Raw genomic sequence first — 16,951 nt, forward strand, 5'->3', positions numbered from 1 at the left:
TAACAGAGGCAAGAATCATGTTCGTATTTTAATATTGCAATAGAGGAACTACATTAATACACCAAAGTTGCAAATAAAAATCAAAAGCACAAAAAATCTGCACAAGGCAGAAGGAAAGCACAGCAGCCTTTGAAAGTGTATGTTACTGTACTGCAACCTGTAAGAAAAACACTTCTCATTTTAACTAATAAATCCCTGGCCTTCGGGAACACTTAGGAATATAGATAGCCCTAAAGAACATGCTAAACCCATCAGGAAATAAGGACACCCCTCGAGAGAAGTAAAACAGGATTTTTTTTTTTTCAAAAGCTAATGGGGTAAGTCATCCTGATGGGAAAAGCAAACCCGCCTGACCTCGAACTAACCCCCAGAGGAAATGACCAAGGGAAGATGGCACGGCCACGTCTGGGACGGCGAGGAGGGACGTGCCTCGGCGGAGCCCAGCCACGGGTCCCGGCGTGGCGGAGGCCCCTCCCGGCCGGAAACAGGGCAGGAGCCAGCCCGGGATGCAACAGGTCGCCCATCGCCGCGCACTCGCAGGGGTGCGGGTTCAGCCCGACCCGCTCGGCCGTGTTGGACCAGCCACGGCACAGAGCATCTCCCTATCTCCAGCTCCTCTCGCCCAGCACATCCCGCCGGGGTTAAACCCCCTCACGCTCCTCCTCTTCCTCCCCCCTCCATCCCGGCCTGTCGGGGTGGTCCTGCAGCCCCGGCCCGGGGCAGAGCCCGCCTTCCGTAATCCATGCGCGGGCGGCACCGCCACCACAGCAGCCGCGGCGCTCTGAGGCGGAGCGGGCGGTGCTGTGCTGGCCTCCGGCTCGCTGTCCCCGCTCGACCGGTGAGTGCTGCGGGCGGGGGGGTACGTGAGGAGGGGTCCCGGGGCAGCTTCGCCGGGGCCGTGGGGGGCAGCAGGCGGGGATGGGGCTCCTCCGCCTTCTGCTGCGGGCGGGAGAAGGTCCTGGCCGGGAGAGCGCGGCCCCTTCCCTCGCGGGAGGAGAGGGTCGGCGGGCGGGGGAGCGGGTCGGCGGAGCTCCGTGGGAAGCCGGGTGAGGGGGGCGGGTGGCCGTCGAGGGAGGCGGGTGCCCGGGGGAATGGGGCTGCCCGCGGAAGAGATCCCGGGGTGCTCAGTAGGGGCTGGGGAGAGCGACCTGTGGGAGCGGCGGGATGGAGGCGCCCTGAGAGCGCGGGGTGAGGCGGGGGCAGAGGGGCGGCCGGCGGGCAGATCAGTGCTGAGGAAAGCCGGGGAGCGGGATGGCGGGAGGGACGGGTTTGGCCGCGGAAAGGGGGCTGCGGCACGGGGGGGTGTTGCGGCTGGTCCGCGGGGAGCCAGGGCGGGCCCGCCCGCCGAGCAGAGCGGGGCGGCGGGCACGGGGTGCGCGTTCTCTCCCCGGGGACCGTGTGTGGCAGCGGCGGCTGGGGAGAGGTCGGGGACGGACAGCTGTGAGCCACCGGCAGATGAACAGAGAGCAGCGCTGGGAGCTGGGCGGAGAGAGCCCCGGAGATCTCCGGGGAGATGGGAAGCCGCTCCACGGGGAGGAGGAGGAGGAGGGCGGGCGCTGAGGGCACCTGCCCGGGGCGAGGATGGGGGAGGCGGGCGATGGGGCCTGAGCAGTCTCGGGTAGGCGGACGGGGACGAGGCTGGGGCTGTGCTGTCCTCGAAATCGGCTCGTCAGGGGCGGGCGGGGGTAGGGAGGCGAACCCCAGCCCGGGCTCTGCGGTGGGTGCGAGCGGGGAGAGGGCCCGTGCGCTCCTGCCGGCTCCTCGCTCGGCACGGCAGCGCTGCGGCGGATGCCGCCCGCCTCGGAGGAGTTCCCTGAGGCGGTGCTGCCGGTGGCTGCTCGCTGTGCACCTGGGCGGACCGCGCCGGCCCACAGGGGCTGGCCAAACGTTTTGCTCAGCAGAGGTGAGCTGTACAGTGAGCTGGGGACCTCATCCGAGAGCTGGGGAGAAGGGGCAGTTGTGGTAGCAAACATGGGCTGTGTCTTCCGCACACGCATGCAGAGGAGCCGCTGAAGAAACTACCACATCGGTCGGTATTCCAGCAGAGGCAGAGCTGCGGTACCCGCGCTCCTCTGCAGTTTGCAGATAAGGACTAGGCAGCGTGTTAGAGGAAGAGGTCTCTACAGTTCAAGTAATTGGAAGGAAGGTGAAGGAAAGGCTTGGTCTCAGCTGCTAGTGGGAAACGTGCGTCGTGTTGCAGTACCTAGGTGTTGGGACACGTACAGAATGCTCATTGGTATACATTTGCCAAAAGCTGCCTGTTTATGGGCTGGACTTACTGTGTCTTAAAATGTTCTATGTGATGCTGAAAAGTAATTTAACAAGGAATGCTCTATGAATACTGGGGTAAATGCACCACTTAAAATCAAGTTAAATAAATTTTTTTTTTTTTGGTTAGTGAAAATGTACTTTAAATATTTAGGCAGTCAGCTGAAATTCAGACCTGCTTATGCTTGGGGGAAGGTATCTCACCTGGAATTTTTACAGGTGTGTTTCTGCTTGCAAATGGCTGTGACTTGTAAAACAGAAGGATTTTTTGATGTTGCTTTTTAAGTTTATTAATTTTGAAATTAGTAAGAAGCTGCTCAAAGCAAACTGGATTCTGAATATCCAGTTTTTCCTGACCTGAGCACATACTCGTTTTGAATATATAGCAGGCAAGTCAGATGGGTACCAGGGCTGCCTTGTGTGGAAGATGCTATTTGTTTAGTTTTTCTCAGTGCTGCCAAGCTCTATTCTGCAGTCCCTAGTGCTTATTAGGTTTATTTGCTTCTTAATCCTCCTGTGGCAACAGGTTGTAATTGTTGGTACGCTTAGGGCAGATTTTGTAACAGAAAACTGTACCTTTTTAACCTACCAGTATCTAACTTGGCTTGCTGTATGGGGTCTCTGGAATGGGAAGGTGGTGGTGTGGGTTTGATTTTTTTATGCATACTTAGGAGTTTCAGTCTGCCTGTAACTGTGTTTTTGTGGCTGTTCTAATTTCTCTTCTGGTGATTGCTGGTACTGGGGCAAGGGGATTATGGACTTGGATTTTCAAATGTGTAATTGAAAGAATGTAACAAATGTACTCAGAACCTTTGTGTGGGCTTCCTATGGACAACTGCATCTACCACCATCCCAGCCCATCCTGGGTCACTGCCAGCAGGCTCCCCCATTGAGCTGTAGCAGTCTAGCCTCTGGTTGATTGAATTTCAGTTCACGGGGTTAATCATCGTTGCATCGCTGCACTGCAGTGTTGTATTTGCATGGGTTGCAGTGTTTAAACAGAAGGAGGCCAGTCCCATTGGAACAAAGAGCTGGACATCATGCTGCCTCTGAGCTCTGTTATTCAGAGTTGATGTATCATGGAAGCTGCTGAACTAAAGCATCTATCTCTCGTCTCCTCTTCCCTTGTTAAAGCAGAGGTTGGTTTTGGAAAGTATTTTTAATAACAGATAGGATAGGATATATCTGAGATGATAATGCTGCTGCAGATTTGGGTGATGGTGTTCTCCCACCGGCAGTGTTTAAAACCCCAGGAGTTAGGCTTAGTGACTTGTATGTATAGAATATTAGTGTCAACCACAGAATAAAATGCAAAGCTTGAGTCTTAAAAATGGACATTTGCAAACCACACACATAGAATAATGAAAATCTTTAATTCATTTTAACTTGTTAAGTACTTCACAGGGTGTGTAGTAATGAAATTGGTAGCTTATTTGATAATTACTGTAAGCATTTCAAAGTTTCACACAGCTTCTTTTCATTCACTGTTTACTTGAACTTGGGGAGAGTTGTACTGGCAGTTCCTGTAACTCATTGACTGCAGTGATGCCACACTGTGTCTGAGGAAATGAGATGGCCACATGCTGCAATGAAGATTAGCATAAACTGCTATTCAGTTCTCTTTATTTGTGTCACTCCTGTGTATGTCATTCTTGCAGTTCTCAGAGTTACAGATTTCATTGATAGATTTTTCCTCTGTAATGCTGTTTGTCTAGCATATTTAACTACTAATATGCTCCCGGCTAAGTTTCTTTTAGATATTAAGAAAAGGAGAACTGCTTGGAGCTTTTTACATCTGAGTTATTTTTAGGTAGGTTGAATACATATTAGATGCTCAGAGGCATGTTAAGTTATAGGTTTAATAGTGTTTCTGCAAGTTCCTGATTATTATTATTAATGCAACCTTGAAAATATTTGTGTTTTATGTAGTATGGAGAAGAACTGGTGTCAGTCTGGAGGAATTGTCCAGTAAGATTGTATATACCATGTTTACTATGATATAGTTGCCAGCAAAGGGAGAAGAAGAATGTGTGGTCATAATTCTGCAGATCCTTTGATTTGCAGGAAACTCACCTGAATTTTATAAAAGCTTGACTGAAAACTATGTCGAGTTGGAGACTTACATTTCTCCACTTAGCAGAATATTGGTTTTTTTTGCAGTACACAGAGTGTCCTTGCAATTTCAGTAGTGTCCTTGTCTTAAAACTGCCCACTTCGTCTTGGTTAATACATGACTACTTATTTATGGCAGGTGTAGTGATTGTTTTCCTATATTGGGAGAACATTTTAACAGTGTTTTATTTGCCTGTTTGTGCAATAAGATAGACTTTAAATTGTCTTAAATCTTACAAAAAAAAGTTGTGTGTACATTTGTAGTAGTTTGAAAACAAACCAGTGGGAGGCACCAAATCAGAATAACAATTTAATGGGGAAATTAAGGAAAAAAAAGTAAGAGAACACTGGTTCAAACTGACAGAGTCAAGATACAACCTGACACTCTGTTAGTCAGGGTGGTGGTAGCAGCAGTCTGGTAGAATGGTGGCTGCAGTCCTCTGAAGCGGTGGTCCTGTAGAAAAGGGTCTGCTCTTCCTCAGGAGGTCCAGTGGTGGCTGTGTAGCTCCTGTCCTCTGGAAATCCAGTGGAAGGGTTGTCTCTGGTGTTCAGCATCTCAGATTATATCCATGATGGGATGCTTGGTTCCTCCCTCTGGGTGGAGCATCTCACAATGGGGTGATGAGTCATGAGGCCAAGTGTTAATTAGGCTCATTAACAGAAGATGGTCCGGAGGGAGTTATCTCTGAGTCATGCAGCAGGACAATGATGGGCCATTAACAGCAAGATAGTCTGGGGGGAGGAGGCAAGGAAACACTGCCACACCTGATTTCCACTGCTCATGAGGATGGTAATAGAATACACTGCAACCCAGGACAACTTTATACTAGACTAGAGAGAGGGCAGAAATAGATAACAGAGCACACTACAGAGAGCTTTGCCTTAAGACACCAGTTAGAGAAGTCATCTTCTCAATTTCATCTTTCACAACCACACCCAACATTTCCCTGAAATAGATGCTTTTGTATCAGTTTCCTTAACTTTTGGAATCAAGGCTCAGTTAGCATGTGTGAGCTTTTTCTCCTGACTCACTGAAATGTTGCAACCCTTCAGAAATCTCCAGAAAACTAAACCTGACTTAGAAAATTGTGCAAATCTCTTTTTAAGGAGAACAAATTGAACTGTTGCTTTTGAGCCCCTAAAATCAAGAGCCAAACAAGGTTAAGGTGATAAAAAGTGGTTACTGTTTAATCAACATCCCTCCAGGTGCACAACACACCAACATGCATGCTGAAAATGTGTCAAAAATGCATACGTGATAGAGGGCTTTTACACTTTTATAAGTTTAGCAAATTAGCATAGTTGACAAGAATTCCCAATTAGAAGAACAGTTAATGAAGTAATTTCCTCTCTTGGTTTGATCCCCTCTGAAGCCCCCCTTCCTTGCTACTAGCTCTACCTTTTTTTTGTATAAAACATGAGAAAATGTCTTGGGAAGGTGGCTCGGTCTTGCTTCCCAGAAGAAACAAGATTAGAACAGGCCTTCGGAAATTTGTCTAATAGGAAAAGTACTGGAGTTAGCTAGGAAACTATATAACTATACAATGAAAGTCCACAGAGTTATGAATATATATGAAGACTATATATAAAAGCAAAAAGTAGTTCGGCATCAGAGCAGTAGTGTATCAAACTTGCACAATTTCCACTGTTGTGTCATAAAGGCAAAATAAGTTTTTTTCACCTAGTTCTGGTCTTGTCATATTTTATGCTGTAGAGTTTCTGGAGATTTGATAATAAAATGCAGCCTAAGCAGTTTTCACTCTGACCATTTCTGTGTCCAGCCTCAGAGCAAGATGTGCATATGATAAAATTTCACTTAAAAGTATGTTTTAGGCTGAAGAAAACTAGTCTTAGTAGAAAATTAAAGGAGGAAAATTAATATTTTGGATCTGAACTTTGTTTTTCTTTCATCAATCTTTAACAGAACATTCTTTTCCAGATAGGGAAGTAATCATGGTATTATGTGTTCTAAATTACTGTGTGCTTGTGTTAAGCATATTTCAGAGTGGTTGCTAACATCACCTTTTTGAATAAGGGTTGGATAATTGTGCTAATCACAGCATTATTACTGTTCATTCTTCTTGGTTTTCACAAGCCATGAAGAGGAAAGACAGGTTCGAGTGTTCCCTCTTAACTCATTTGAACAGTGGAGAAACAAAACTGTCTCTAGGTCTTTGATCTGATCTGGTATTCCTTTGTTCCATATTTTTCTTGATCTTGATCTATCTTTTGAGTGCAGCACAGACTACTAAACAAGCTTGCAGTGTAATTTTGACTTCTTGCAAAGTACTGGTTTTCAGAAAGGTAGCTAGTGTTTTACCAGAGACTGTAAAGCATGGGAGAGATTTAAGTCTCACCTTACTATGGGTTTTAAGTCTTCTGTCTTCAGCATCTCTTTGACCTGGAAGTACCTTGGAAGTCAAGGTATTGGTGGAGCATTGGACTGACTGAAGCCATGAGGTGTTTGTGTTATTTTGCTGTTGTTCCTTGCCAGTGGATGGTCTGAACACCAAGGTGGTTTCTCTTGAGTAGTGCTGCTGAAAAGCGCAGCAGAGGCCCAGCTGTGCTTGGGAAAGGCAGGTGGTGCTGGGTGCTCCCCAGCTGGAAGTGGTGTCTTGTCATGAGCAGTGAGTTCCCGCACAGCCCAGTCAGTGGCTCTCTGGGGGATCACCAAAGGCATCCCAAAGAGAAGCTGGCCTGGTGGCTGGGAAAGCCAGTGTGGTGCTCACTGGCACGCTCATCAAGTGTGTGCAGCTTCCAAAATCAGAGAAGGGCAGCAGCTTTTCTGTTGCCTTCTCTTTGGTTGGTTTCGGTCTGTTTCCTCAGAGGCTGCTGTTGCACGCTGAAGTGGAGGAGTCTTACCTGGGTTCTTGTAGATCAAGAAGTGGTCGCTTGATTTGTTGGAAACCCAGGGGTGTCTCTGTTTACATTTCTTAAGTAGTGGTAGATCAGGCTCCTGTGATTTTGTAGATTCAGAATGTTCTTAAACATGTATAACTATCCAAAGTTAGCTTAATGACAGTCAGCTTTAGCAAGCTGTAAATAAAAATTGTTGACTTCTCCAATTCCTAAGGAGAGCCTTGAGATAGCTTGAATTAATAGAAAGTAATTGCTGACACCCATTGCCATCTGTCAAGGGAGTGATGTTTTGTTGGTTTGGGGTTTTTTTGTTTTTTTTTTGTTTTGTTTTGGTAACTTCAATGATACATTGTTTTTTCCTCAATCTTGGAAGACAGTTAAGAGTATCTAGGATTGCAGGTTTTGCTAAAAGGTGTAGATTAAAGAATACAGAGTATGACTTGTAATAATTGTCATCAACTACAGAACCATCAGGTGGTAATTAAAAGCATTGTGCAATTGTTGTGACATGACATATTGTACTTAGTCAGAAGCGCAGTTCATACACTGCTTCTTTAGTTTTGTTTCCCTTGGAGCTGTACCAAAGTTCTGCTTTGTTTTTGAAAACTCACTGACCTGGAACTGTGCATAATTGTTTTTTCCACCTCTTTCAAGTACAGTGTATGTAGTATAACATATTCTTCGCAATCCTCAGCAGTTTTTTCTTTCCTATCTGGCTCACTTTTGCAACTGTTGATACGTTCAATTTCCAGAGAAGATTGCAGGTTGTCTTGCACTTTGCTATTTGCTTGCACACACCTTAATGAGCTGTTTCTTTTTTTTTGCCAGAGATGGTGTGCTGAGTCATTTCCATGAGAGGCTGCTGTACCACTCGGAAGTAAAAATACATTTAAGCATTGAAGGAGTGAGAGTGTACCAGCATTCTCCTGGCTAGAAAGCTACCCCCCAAGTGAATGTTTGGAAGATTTCTAGACTTGGTCGGACAAATATCACTACCTCCAGTTTTATGAATACTGCTCGCTATGGCTGTGGAACTCTGTTTGCTGCTGCTGCTGCTGTTTTGTGGAAGTACTATTTCAGAGGTACAGCCTATATACAAACCACCTCCTGGAACTTTGGATTTTGGATTTGTACCATCCAAGACGTATGATACAGGTGCATACCATGAACCTGGGGCAATAGGAATTTTGTTTAAAATAGTACATGCATTCCTGTACTTAGTGCAGCCAAATTCTTTTCCTCAAGGTAAGCAGATAAACTACTTTTGTTTAAAATACAGATTTGCTATTGATGTGTTCACCCTATTGTAGATACCAAGGCCATAATCAGGAAGTAAATTATATGAAGGACTTTGTAAGTAGCATGTGTTACGGCTAGGAAATGTGTACAGTTCTGTATAAAAGAATATTTTTCTCCTAAGCATAATGGGTTGTTAATGAAAATGAAATGTTGGTGAAATTTCACAGAACTTTGCTTACATATCTCAAAGCTGTCACTGATGCATTTGAGGCTTGTCTTCTTAACTGAAACAGCATGAGATAGAAGTAGGGGATAAGCTGCTTTGTATTTAATGTTAAATCCATAAGTGACAGCTCTCTGAGTTTTGCATATTGTGATAAACAGGTGGTTATAATATTATAAGATTTAGCACAGGAAATTTGAAATAAATTTCATTTGTTTCCACGTATGTGCTTCCATGGTCAAGTTTTATGTAAGGGCAGTTCCATTACATAGCCTTGTGTAGCTTCTTGTTCCTCTAAAAGCTGTCAGGTTAAGACTTGGAACTGCACTTGTTTTAATGAGACTTTTTTTTTTCCATTCGTTTCCTACTAAGCTGTTCCTTCTAAAGGAAAACTTAAGATGTTGAAGAAGTGTGTGCAACCTTACTGAGGTTTCATTGATTAAAAGGTGCTTTTGGAAATCGTGTTTTTGTGGATGTGGTAGTTTTATCAACTTAACTTTTCAACATGCTTTTTGTTTCATTTAGCTCTTAAAGGTGCTAATGTGTTGGTATAATACTGGCATTTAAAATTATATCAAGGTGAACCTTTAATTAAATCTAAGAAGGACTTTGGTTTGTCACTGATTCCTTTTGGAATATAACAACATATAAACACCTGTATAAAAGGTGTTTATATTATTTTGTAGTATAGCTTTCAATTTATTCACTTAAACTTTTAGTAATACAAAGCCTTAAATTCTTTAGTCTGGTTGGTCACATGCATGTATATCTGTAAACTGCTGTTTGCTTGGATTTTTGACATTTCTTTGTGCATCTCTGACATAACTGTAGAAGAATGAGCTCAGCTGAACTTGAATGAATGAATTCTATTTAGACAAGTGCTCAGAGTCCCAGGGGTTAACCAGCAGAATATTCTGACCTGTTTTCCTGCAGGATCTGTCTTCTGAGCAAGTCTTACACAAGGTGTAATGAGGGCAGCTGCATGAAGGTGACAGTAATCTCACCTTTGGAAAGCACTGTTTCCGGATACCTCTGCTTCTTTTGCCTCTTTCCTTCTGTTAAACATGTGGGTGAACTATTTGCGTCTCTGTGAGACCTGATGGTGAGGATTGCCATCTGCATTCAGCTCCTAAAAGCAGGCCTCCGCTCTGCCTGAAGCCCTGCTTGAATATTTTGTTCTCTTACGATTGTGGAAACTTGATTTCACTGAGACGTTTACTGTGTTTGTATATTGCCAAGAATTTGGTCTGTAATCTTGTATGTCAGAATTAATGTCCTGTGTCCTAAGCATGTGAATAATTAGTGAGTATAGACTTTATGATCAAGGTTATTGTCCTGTGGGACTCTCTTAGTAAGTTCTACGTCAAGTAGGTATTGTGAACTCCAGCATTAAAGAAGACATCCAAAAGTAAATATCTGTTCTTAGCTTGTAAGCTTTGAACATCTCATACTTCTTCTTACTTCCTTGAAGATACTTCTTGCCAAATCGGTTATTTTCAGAACTTTGCCTTTGTTATTTGCATTAGGTGAAGTCGTGTTCCCATGGCCCCACACACTTCACTGCAAAATACAGATTTGACGGATCATGTCGGTTTGAGTCATACTGTTTAATTGGCTAATCCCCATAATCTCTTTTGCCATATGCTGTTCTGTTTTCACATTCAGTGTATTAATGGTGTAGTTACATATTTTAAATGGTTGTTTTGTTTGGTTTGGTTTTTTAAATTCCGGCTTGAAATAGAGTTAATTCTGATTCAGAGATGAAAATAAGCATAATGACAAATGGGCACAGAAAGCAACCCTTTTGATGTTTCTATTTCAAACTTCATCATTCTAATGGGACTGGTGCTTCAGAAAAGTTAGCTCCAGGTTGATGCCCCAGTGTATTGCATATACCCACAACATAGAAAAGTATCATTTGTGTGCAAGCCTTGGCAGCAATCACTTAGACCTTTGATCTTAGTAGTCTTGTATTTTTTCTAATACTTGGAAGTACTCAATGTTCAGTTTTCTAATCTATTAGTACTCTTAGCTGGGAGGAAAAGAAGTCATAGGATTGTCTAATTGCATATAGATATTCCTGCCTTTGCAAGTCATCTTGCAATAGTGCTCTGATGGTGCTGAATATGTTACAGGATAACATTCATACTCCTTCAGTCTAAAGTATGCCTTTTAGGAAGAAAGCTAGTGTAAGCTTTATACTGCTACAATAAAACAAGATAGGAAGTACATGAGAGTCTTTGGGAAACGTTATTCTTAATTTCGTGCTGCTAAGTCTCAACAGTTGAAAGGGATCGCTTCATTTAATGAAAAAAATCAGTCAAGAAACATTTTGTAAGATGGTTTGCTTTTAGTTACATCTAGATAAGTAATTATTTATTCCCTTCTAAATTTGTTCATGCCATCAAGTTTGTGGAAGTACAACTTTAATCTAAGTTTAGATTTAATATGTAAGTTATTAATTGGATTAAATACAGTTCTTATGTAAAGTACTGTAACAGAACCAGGGCAAGGAACTGTAACACCTTAAGTTTTTTTAAATTGCTGAATCTTTAAGACCAGCACTGTGCTCCTTGGATATGGCAAGAACCTAGCTCAAAAGAAATGAATTAGAATATCTGATTGCAGTGCTTCAGTGAGTCTAAACAGATTCTGCTTTCAACGCCACCAGTCAAATATGTACTGCTGGAAGTTGGAGCGAGTTTACTTAAGTGTAAACTTATTCAGGGAAGCAGCCTCCACTTCGAGTTAATGATACACTGGAGAGGAAAAGACTGGTCACTGGTCTGCTACCCGAGGCTCAGCAGGTCACTTCAATCTCAGCGTGCCTTTGCTCCTCCATGGTGATGATTGCGCTGCTACTCCTTTTGTTGAGGACTGTTTAAGACGGAGGCATCGTTTTCTTTCTTGTTAATAACACCACTTAAAATAGAGATGATAATAGGAAAATTATAGTTGCTTCTATTACTTATCTAAGAAAGAGGTCATCTAACAAAATGAATAATCTGTTTTTCTTATGTAGAAATTGTCATAAGCTGCAGCATTGATTTATTTATAAAGTTGTCACTTCATGGTTGTGAGGTATATGTCATCTTTTGTGTTGGAAACCTTCAGATGTGAACTTGGTATGGACAGGACATGGTCAGTATGATGCTGTGGCTGCTATGAATCATAGTTTTGTCTTTGTTCCCATGGAAACAGTTGTTAGTTGCAGTAAGAGGATGTTAATCTGAGATTCCAGTTGCCAGCAGGATGTGCCCAACAAGTCTTTGGCTTCACAGCTAGTGTCTTGTAACAGAAATATGAAGAGTTCACAAAGGAAAGAAGCTGGGAATAAAGCTCCTGCTCCTATTTTTTAGGTGAAATGAGACAAAAACTTACAAGCCTGTTTACCTTACCCCACTGTACCTGAACATACTGCAGAAAAGCTTTACTAGTTAAGTTACAACTGCTTTTCTCCAGCTTCTGACTTACACTGTAGGTAAGCGTTTCTGCTGAAGTGGGAGTACAACTTTTACATAAAAATCAACTGTTGAATGCAGGTACTTTCTGGGCAAAAGACAGTATGAAGAGTTAAATGTACTGTTTGCTATGGGGAACACAAACGAGCTGATTTTTAGATCTGGACTACATCTTTCAAATCTTTCTGACTGTGGAATCCTGCTTGCTGAACAGTTTAATCAGACTGAAGGTCAGAACTTGGACATTTTAATATCAAGTCCTGTGTCTGACCCGTTTTGGTTTTTCTTTCTCCTCATCTAGTCAGCCTTTAAAGCAGCTGCAGATTGTGAAGTTCAGCAAGTTAGTCTTGTTGTGTTATCTCAGTAATAAAGCACGAGTGTATTCAGCAATTAAATTCTTTCCAGATATTTCAAAGAAGAAACTTGTAACTTGATGTGAAAATAAACTGTATCTGTACTTAGTATAGCTGAAATAGAAAATGCACAGCAAAACCCTGTTGCTTTGGGTAGGTTTGATGAGCTCCTAGGATACTGACTTCTGAAATTTACTGGCTGTGTTGAGTGTGAGGTTCTAAAGCAAGTAAGCAAAACACTTTATCACCCCCTCACTTAAACTCAGTAAGGCAGAATTATTTTTTGTGTGTGTGTGTCAAGCTAGATTCTCTGCCTATTAGTCTTCTACAGCTCCCCTACAAAAACAAATGCATGTGTCTGGATCTTGGAAATAAGCTCAGTTATGTATAGTTGGTAGTGCCCTTTTATTTTTAAACTTAAGATTTTCCCAGGAAGGTTAGGCATGTCTGCATGAGGTTAAAGGACAGTGCTGTGGCTCTGCCTCTGCAGGTGCTGCAATCCAGCACCATAAACTTTTGCACAGGTACCTGTAGCCATTATGACGTTTCATAAAAACATAAATTAGGATATCCTTTTTGCCAGTTGTGTGAAGTTTCAATTTTCGTTTGGATGTGTTATACTGCTTTTTTGAGCTAGTGTTTGATAGCTACCCTACGTGCATGTGGGTTAGTTTTCTTGAAGCTTACATCCTGGAGCTGGGTTGGGAGCTCAGGTAGAACTGTGCAGGAACTGAGAAGAGTATCAGCCCATTAGTAAGTTAGCTGTTAGATTGGCTAATTTCTGTTGTCAAGTGACAGTCAGTGCCTTCACCACATTCCTCTGGTGTTTTTCCACAGCTGTGAGTAGAGCTGTAGTGTGAATTTAGAATAGTGGCTGAAGTGTGTATATCAAAAATGCAGGTGTGACAGGTACACTGCAAAATGCAGTGACAGGTGTTATACACAGTGGTGGTGGGGAACTGGGGTAGCAGTGCCCCGTTGCTTGGTAATACAGTGTATACATTGAAAGAAATTTCTTGTGTGTAGTGTTGGAAATACTGGGGAAGATGGAGCAGCAAGAAGATATGAGATAATTTAGCCTCTTCTTTTCTCTGCCCACTCATATACATTTAAGGAAATAGTGTTTAAAAAAATCACTGCTCATTTCATGTTGGGAACTTAAGAGCTGCTCTGCTTGGTGACATGCCCATGTAAAGGAGGAACAGCCTGAGAACATTTCTGAAGCAGATTTAAGTCTGGCTTTTTAATTTTCTTAGGCACCAGAAAAGTAATTCTTTTTCCCCTGATTTATTCAAAACGGCAGGCTAACAGATTGCTTGTCAAAAGGACTTTCTGCTGGCAGGGAGGAGGTAGGTTTTAGGGAGGGGAGGTTTACATAGATTATCTACTAGAGGCTATCACAGAAAACTACAGTTGCAAATGTTAAGGCTTCTCTGATGTCTTCCTGCCCACTTCTTTTGGATTACATGAACAAAGAATCTCTTTTGCAGACAGGTATTATATGGAAAATACAGAAGTAATTTTTAAATCAGTGTAGTTTAGCTGATCATCTGCAATTCTTGGTCTTTATGCCCATCTGGAATCCTTTCTCTAGAGTATCCTCAGTGCTTGCCCTGATCTGGTATAATACTGCCTGCCAGCTGTGCCTAGGTGAAAAAACATACTTTGACAGCAATTGGAAAACATCAGTTCAACTTTACAATTTTAACACTGTTAGGACAGAAGGGAGAAACTGACAAACCTCAGGTAGAGTTTGAGGGCATTGGATTACTTTCCATGGAAAGGGCACTTCAAAGTGGCATTAGCACAGATGGCTGTGGTAATTCCTGCAGGGTACTTCAGACAGCCATGCCTCTTGGAGTTTAATAATAATCATAAATTAAATAGGCTTACATTTGTGCGGTATTAAGACAGCTCATATCTGCCAACTCTAAACTGCCTTCTCCCCCTTCCAAATGAGATGACTACATGCTTCTGTGGGAACATCTCTGGCAAGTGAGTTGGGCATATTTGGTATGGAGTACTGAGGAACTCAGGAAACCTGCTGATAGTTACAGCATGGACAGTCCTTAAAACTGTCCTGACCATGTTCTGTTTGTCTGGGGATGTTAGAGGGAGACAAAAGGTATAACCAGAGAGCTGATCAGCGGCATTCCCTGCTTCAGGGCACAGGGGATAAGTTCTGGTTGCAACTAAATCCAGAGGTGCTGACTACAAGGAAGGGAAGGGTATGAGTACCGTATGGTATTGTGAGTGAACATGGCCTTGTTTGTTTGTCATTCTAAGTAAAGAGTCTTCATTGGTGGGGTTTGCATATTTTTAAAGAAAAAAAGCAAAGGTACCATGTTCTAGAAATGCATATATTTAGATAATTAGCATTACTGTACCTTTAGTACCACTAAAAGCATGACAGCTTGTTTGAGACTTGCAGAGCATACCTGCACCATCTTCTATAGTGAGAAGTGGGACAGAACAGCTTTTGGATCAGCCATATTGTCTGGTAATGTGCACCTTGGGTGAACCTCTTCGAAAATTACCAGCGACTGTAAACATCTTATGGGTTTTCAGGCAACTCTGCTGAGGCACCATCCTTTTCCCAGCTTAGCAGTGGTTACTACTTTGCTGTCCATCCTGCCTCATCATTTAATATTTACAGGCTATCCACATAGTGCTGAACCTCATTCTCATTTCTAACTTGTAGCTCTGGAACTGATGGGGAGAGAGAGGGGGGGAGATGTCACTGAACTTACTGGAATTATGTTTTCACAACCTTCTAAGGGACTTCTCAGGTCTTTCATCATCTTGGCTGTTATGGAGCATTTTGAGTTAATTATGTGAAATACTGTACAGAGACTGCCTGCTATTGGAAAAGCAGTCATTTGAGCCTCTCTTTTCTTTGTTACAGACCATCATAATAAGATAGCACAGCCTAGCCCTCTTATATTTGTCTGATAATTTGCTTAGGTGGTTGTTCACAGAAAAACAAACTCCTAAGTCTTGTTCAGCGATGGCTTTTTCTTGAATGATGTCAGCTGAAGTAAGGACAGCTTGATAGATCTTTGCAACAGATCTTTCCACAGTCCTTGTAGTCAATGCTTCATTACATTGAAAATGATGACAGTCAGTATTTTTTCTCACTATTGTTTTTGCCCCTCAAGATGGTCTGTGTAACTTTCAGATCTTAACCGAAGTGGTGTCTTTTCCAAGTGAATACGCAATATTCAAAAACTGCTGGAACAAAATAAATGTGTAAGTATTAATTTCAGTGGGTTTTGTAATCCTTTTAACAATATTACATTTTTCCATACATGTATTAAAGCTTTTGAGTATACTTCTTCCTTTTTCCAAACTGAGTTACCTACATGTTAGAAGAGAAACCAAGTGCCACAAATGTCAGCCAGTGTACTGCACCCACCGGACTGTGTTAAGTGGCCTCCCAAGCTTGGACTTTGGCTAAAAGTTCGTGAAAATATCCCTGGCAATGGGATGGTTCCGGTGGGTGCAGTATAGCACTGCAGCAAGCTTACTCCTTTCACCCGCGCGGCTGTAAGGCGCGGATTCACACACACACTCAAGCCGGATAGCTCACGCGTTACCAGAAGCAAAGAGTCAGGAGGGCTCTCCAGTATGGTAGTCCACGGATGATAGTTTATCGCATGCTGCTGCCAAGGGACACCAGAGGTGAAAGAGACCGGCCCACGCAGGGTCCAGGATTTTTGTACTGGAGCGGGCGAGCATCAGGAACCAATGCTCTGAGGGCACGGGGGCGGTACAAAGGCGGGACTAGGGAGAGGGAGCCAATGGGGAAGGTCTGGAGGCGTGGAGGGTAACAAGCCATTCAAACAGACCAAGTATATACATTTTAGTGTAAGCCTGCTGGTTATAAAAAAAAGCCCCACAAACCTACTTTGATACCATTTTTCAATAATCACATAGATTTCTTACCTAAAAACACTTGTGTGATTAAATTATGAGTTGTATTGCATCATAACATAGTTAGGATCTTTCTTTTGACTGAAAATATACCAAATTATTTTATTTTGGTGAACTTTAAAATGTGATTACAGTTGTGAATGCGAATATTGTTACTACTATTAAGTATTGCTTTGGCTGTTTAACTCAGCTGAAAGATGCCTGGCTGTACCTGTACCGAATAAATCCAAGCATCCGGCCTAATTAGCTGTCTTCGGAGTAGCAACCTTTACTTTTGCTTTAATTTTTGAGTAAGCCAGTGGTCCCTGTAGTACTTTGAACCAATGTGTATGCCTCAGTTATCAAACATGCATGGAAAGTTGTGGCCCTTGCAAAAACGGGGAAGCAGAGGAAGGGAATTCTGAGGAGTCTCAGGGAAGCTGCCAGAATGCCAGTCACTGAGGTAATCTGGTCAGCAGGGCTCCAGTATGTCATTCCCAATTAGTTATCTGTGTTCATATTTC

The 16,951-nt window shown here is 42.9% G+C and overlaps 1 protein-coding gene across 10 annotated transcripts in view; it reads left to right on the forward strand.

The window, feature by feature from the left end:
• Positions 1 to 698: 698 nt before the first annotated feature.
• PROM1 (prominin 1) overlaps positions 699 to 16,951 on the forward strand; it is a 64,610-nt gene continuing 48,357 nt past the window's right edge. For 5 of the 10 annotated variants that reach the window (XM_069014387.1, XM_069014385.1, XM_069014392.1 and 2 more), the window contains exons 1-2: positions 699 to 838; positions 8,068 to 8,484. In XM_069014387.1, the coding sequence (XP_068870488.1) occupies positions 8,262 to 8,484 (223 nt within the window). In that variant the 5' untranslated portion in view covers positions 699 to 838; positions 8,068 to 8,261. Of the gene's footprint in view, positions 839 to 1,941; positions 2,030 to 8,067; positions 8,485 to 16,951 lie in introns of those variants that run through there. The other 5 variants (XM_069014388.1, XM_069014393.1, XM_069014391.1 and 2 more) reach the window with 2 other exon arrangements.

The sequence above is a fragment of the Aphelocoma coerulescens genome, chromosome 4 (genome assembly GCF_041296385.1).
Source record: "Aphelocoma coerulescens isolate FSJ_1873_10779 chromosome 4, UR_Acoe_1.0, whole genome shotgun sequence".
NCBI lineage: Eukaryota > Metazoa > Chordata > Aves > Passeriformes > Corvidae > Aphelocoma > Aphelocoma coerulescens.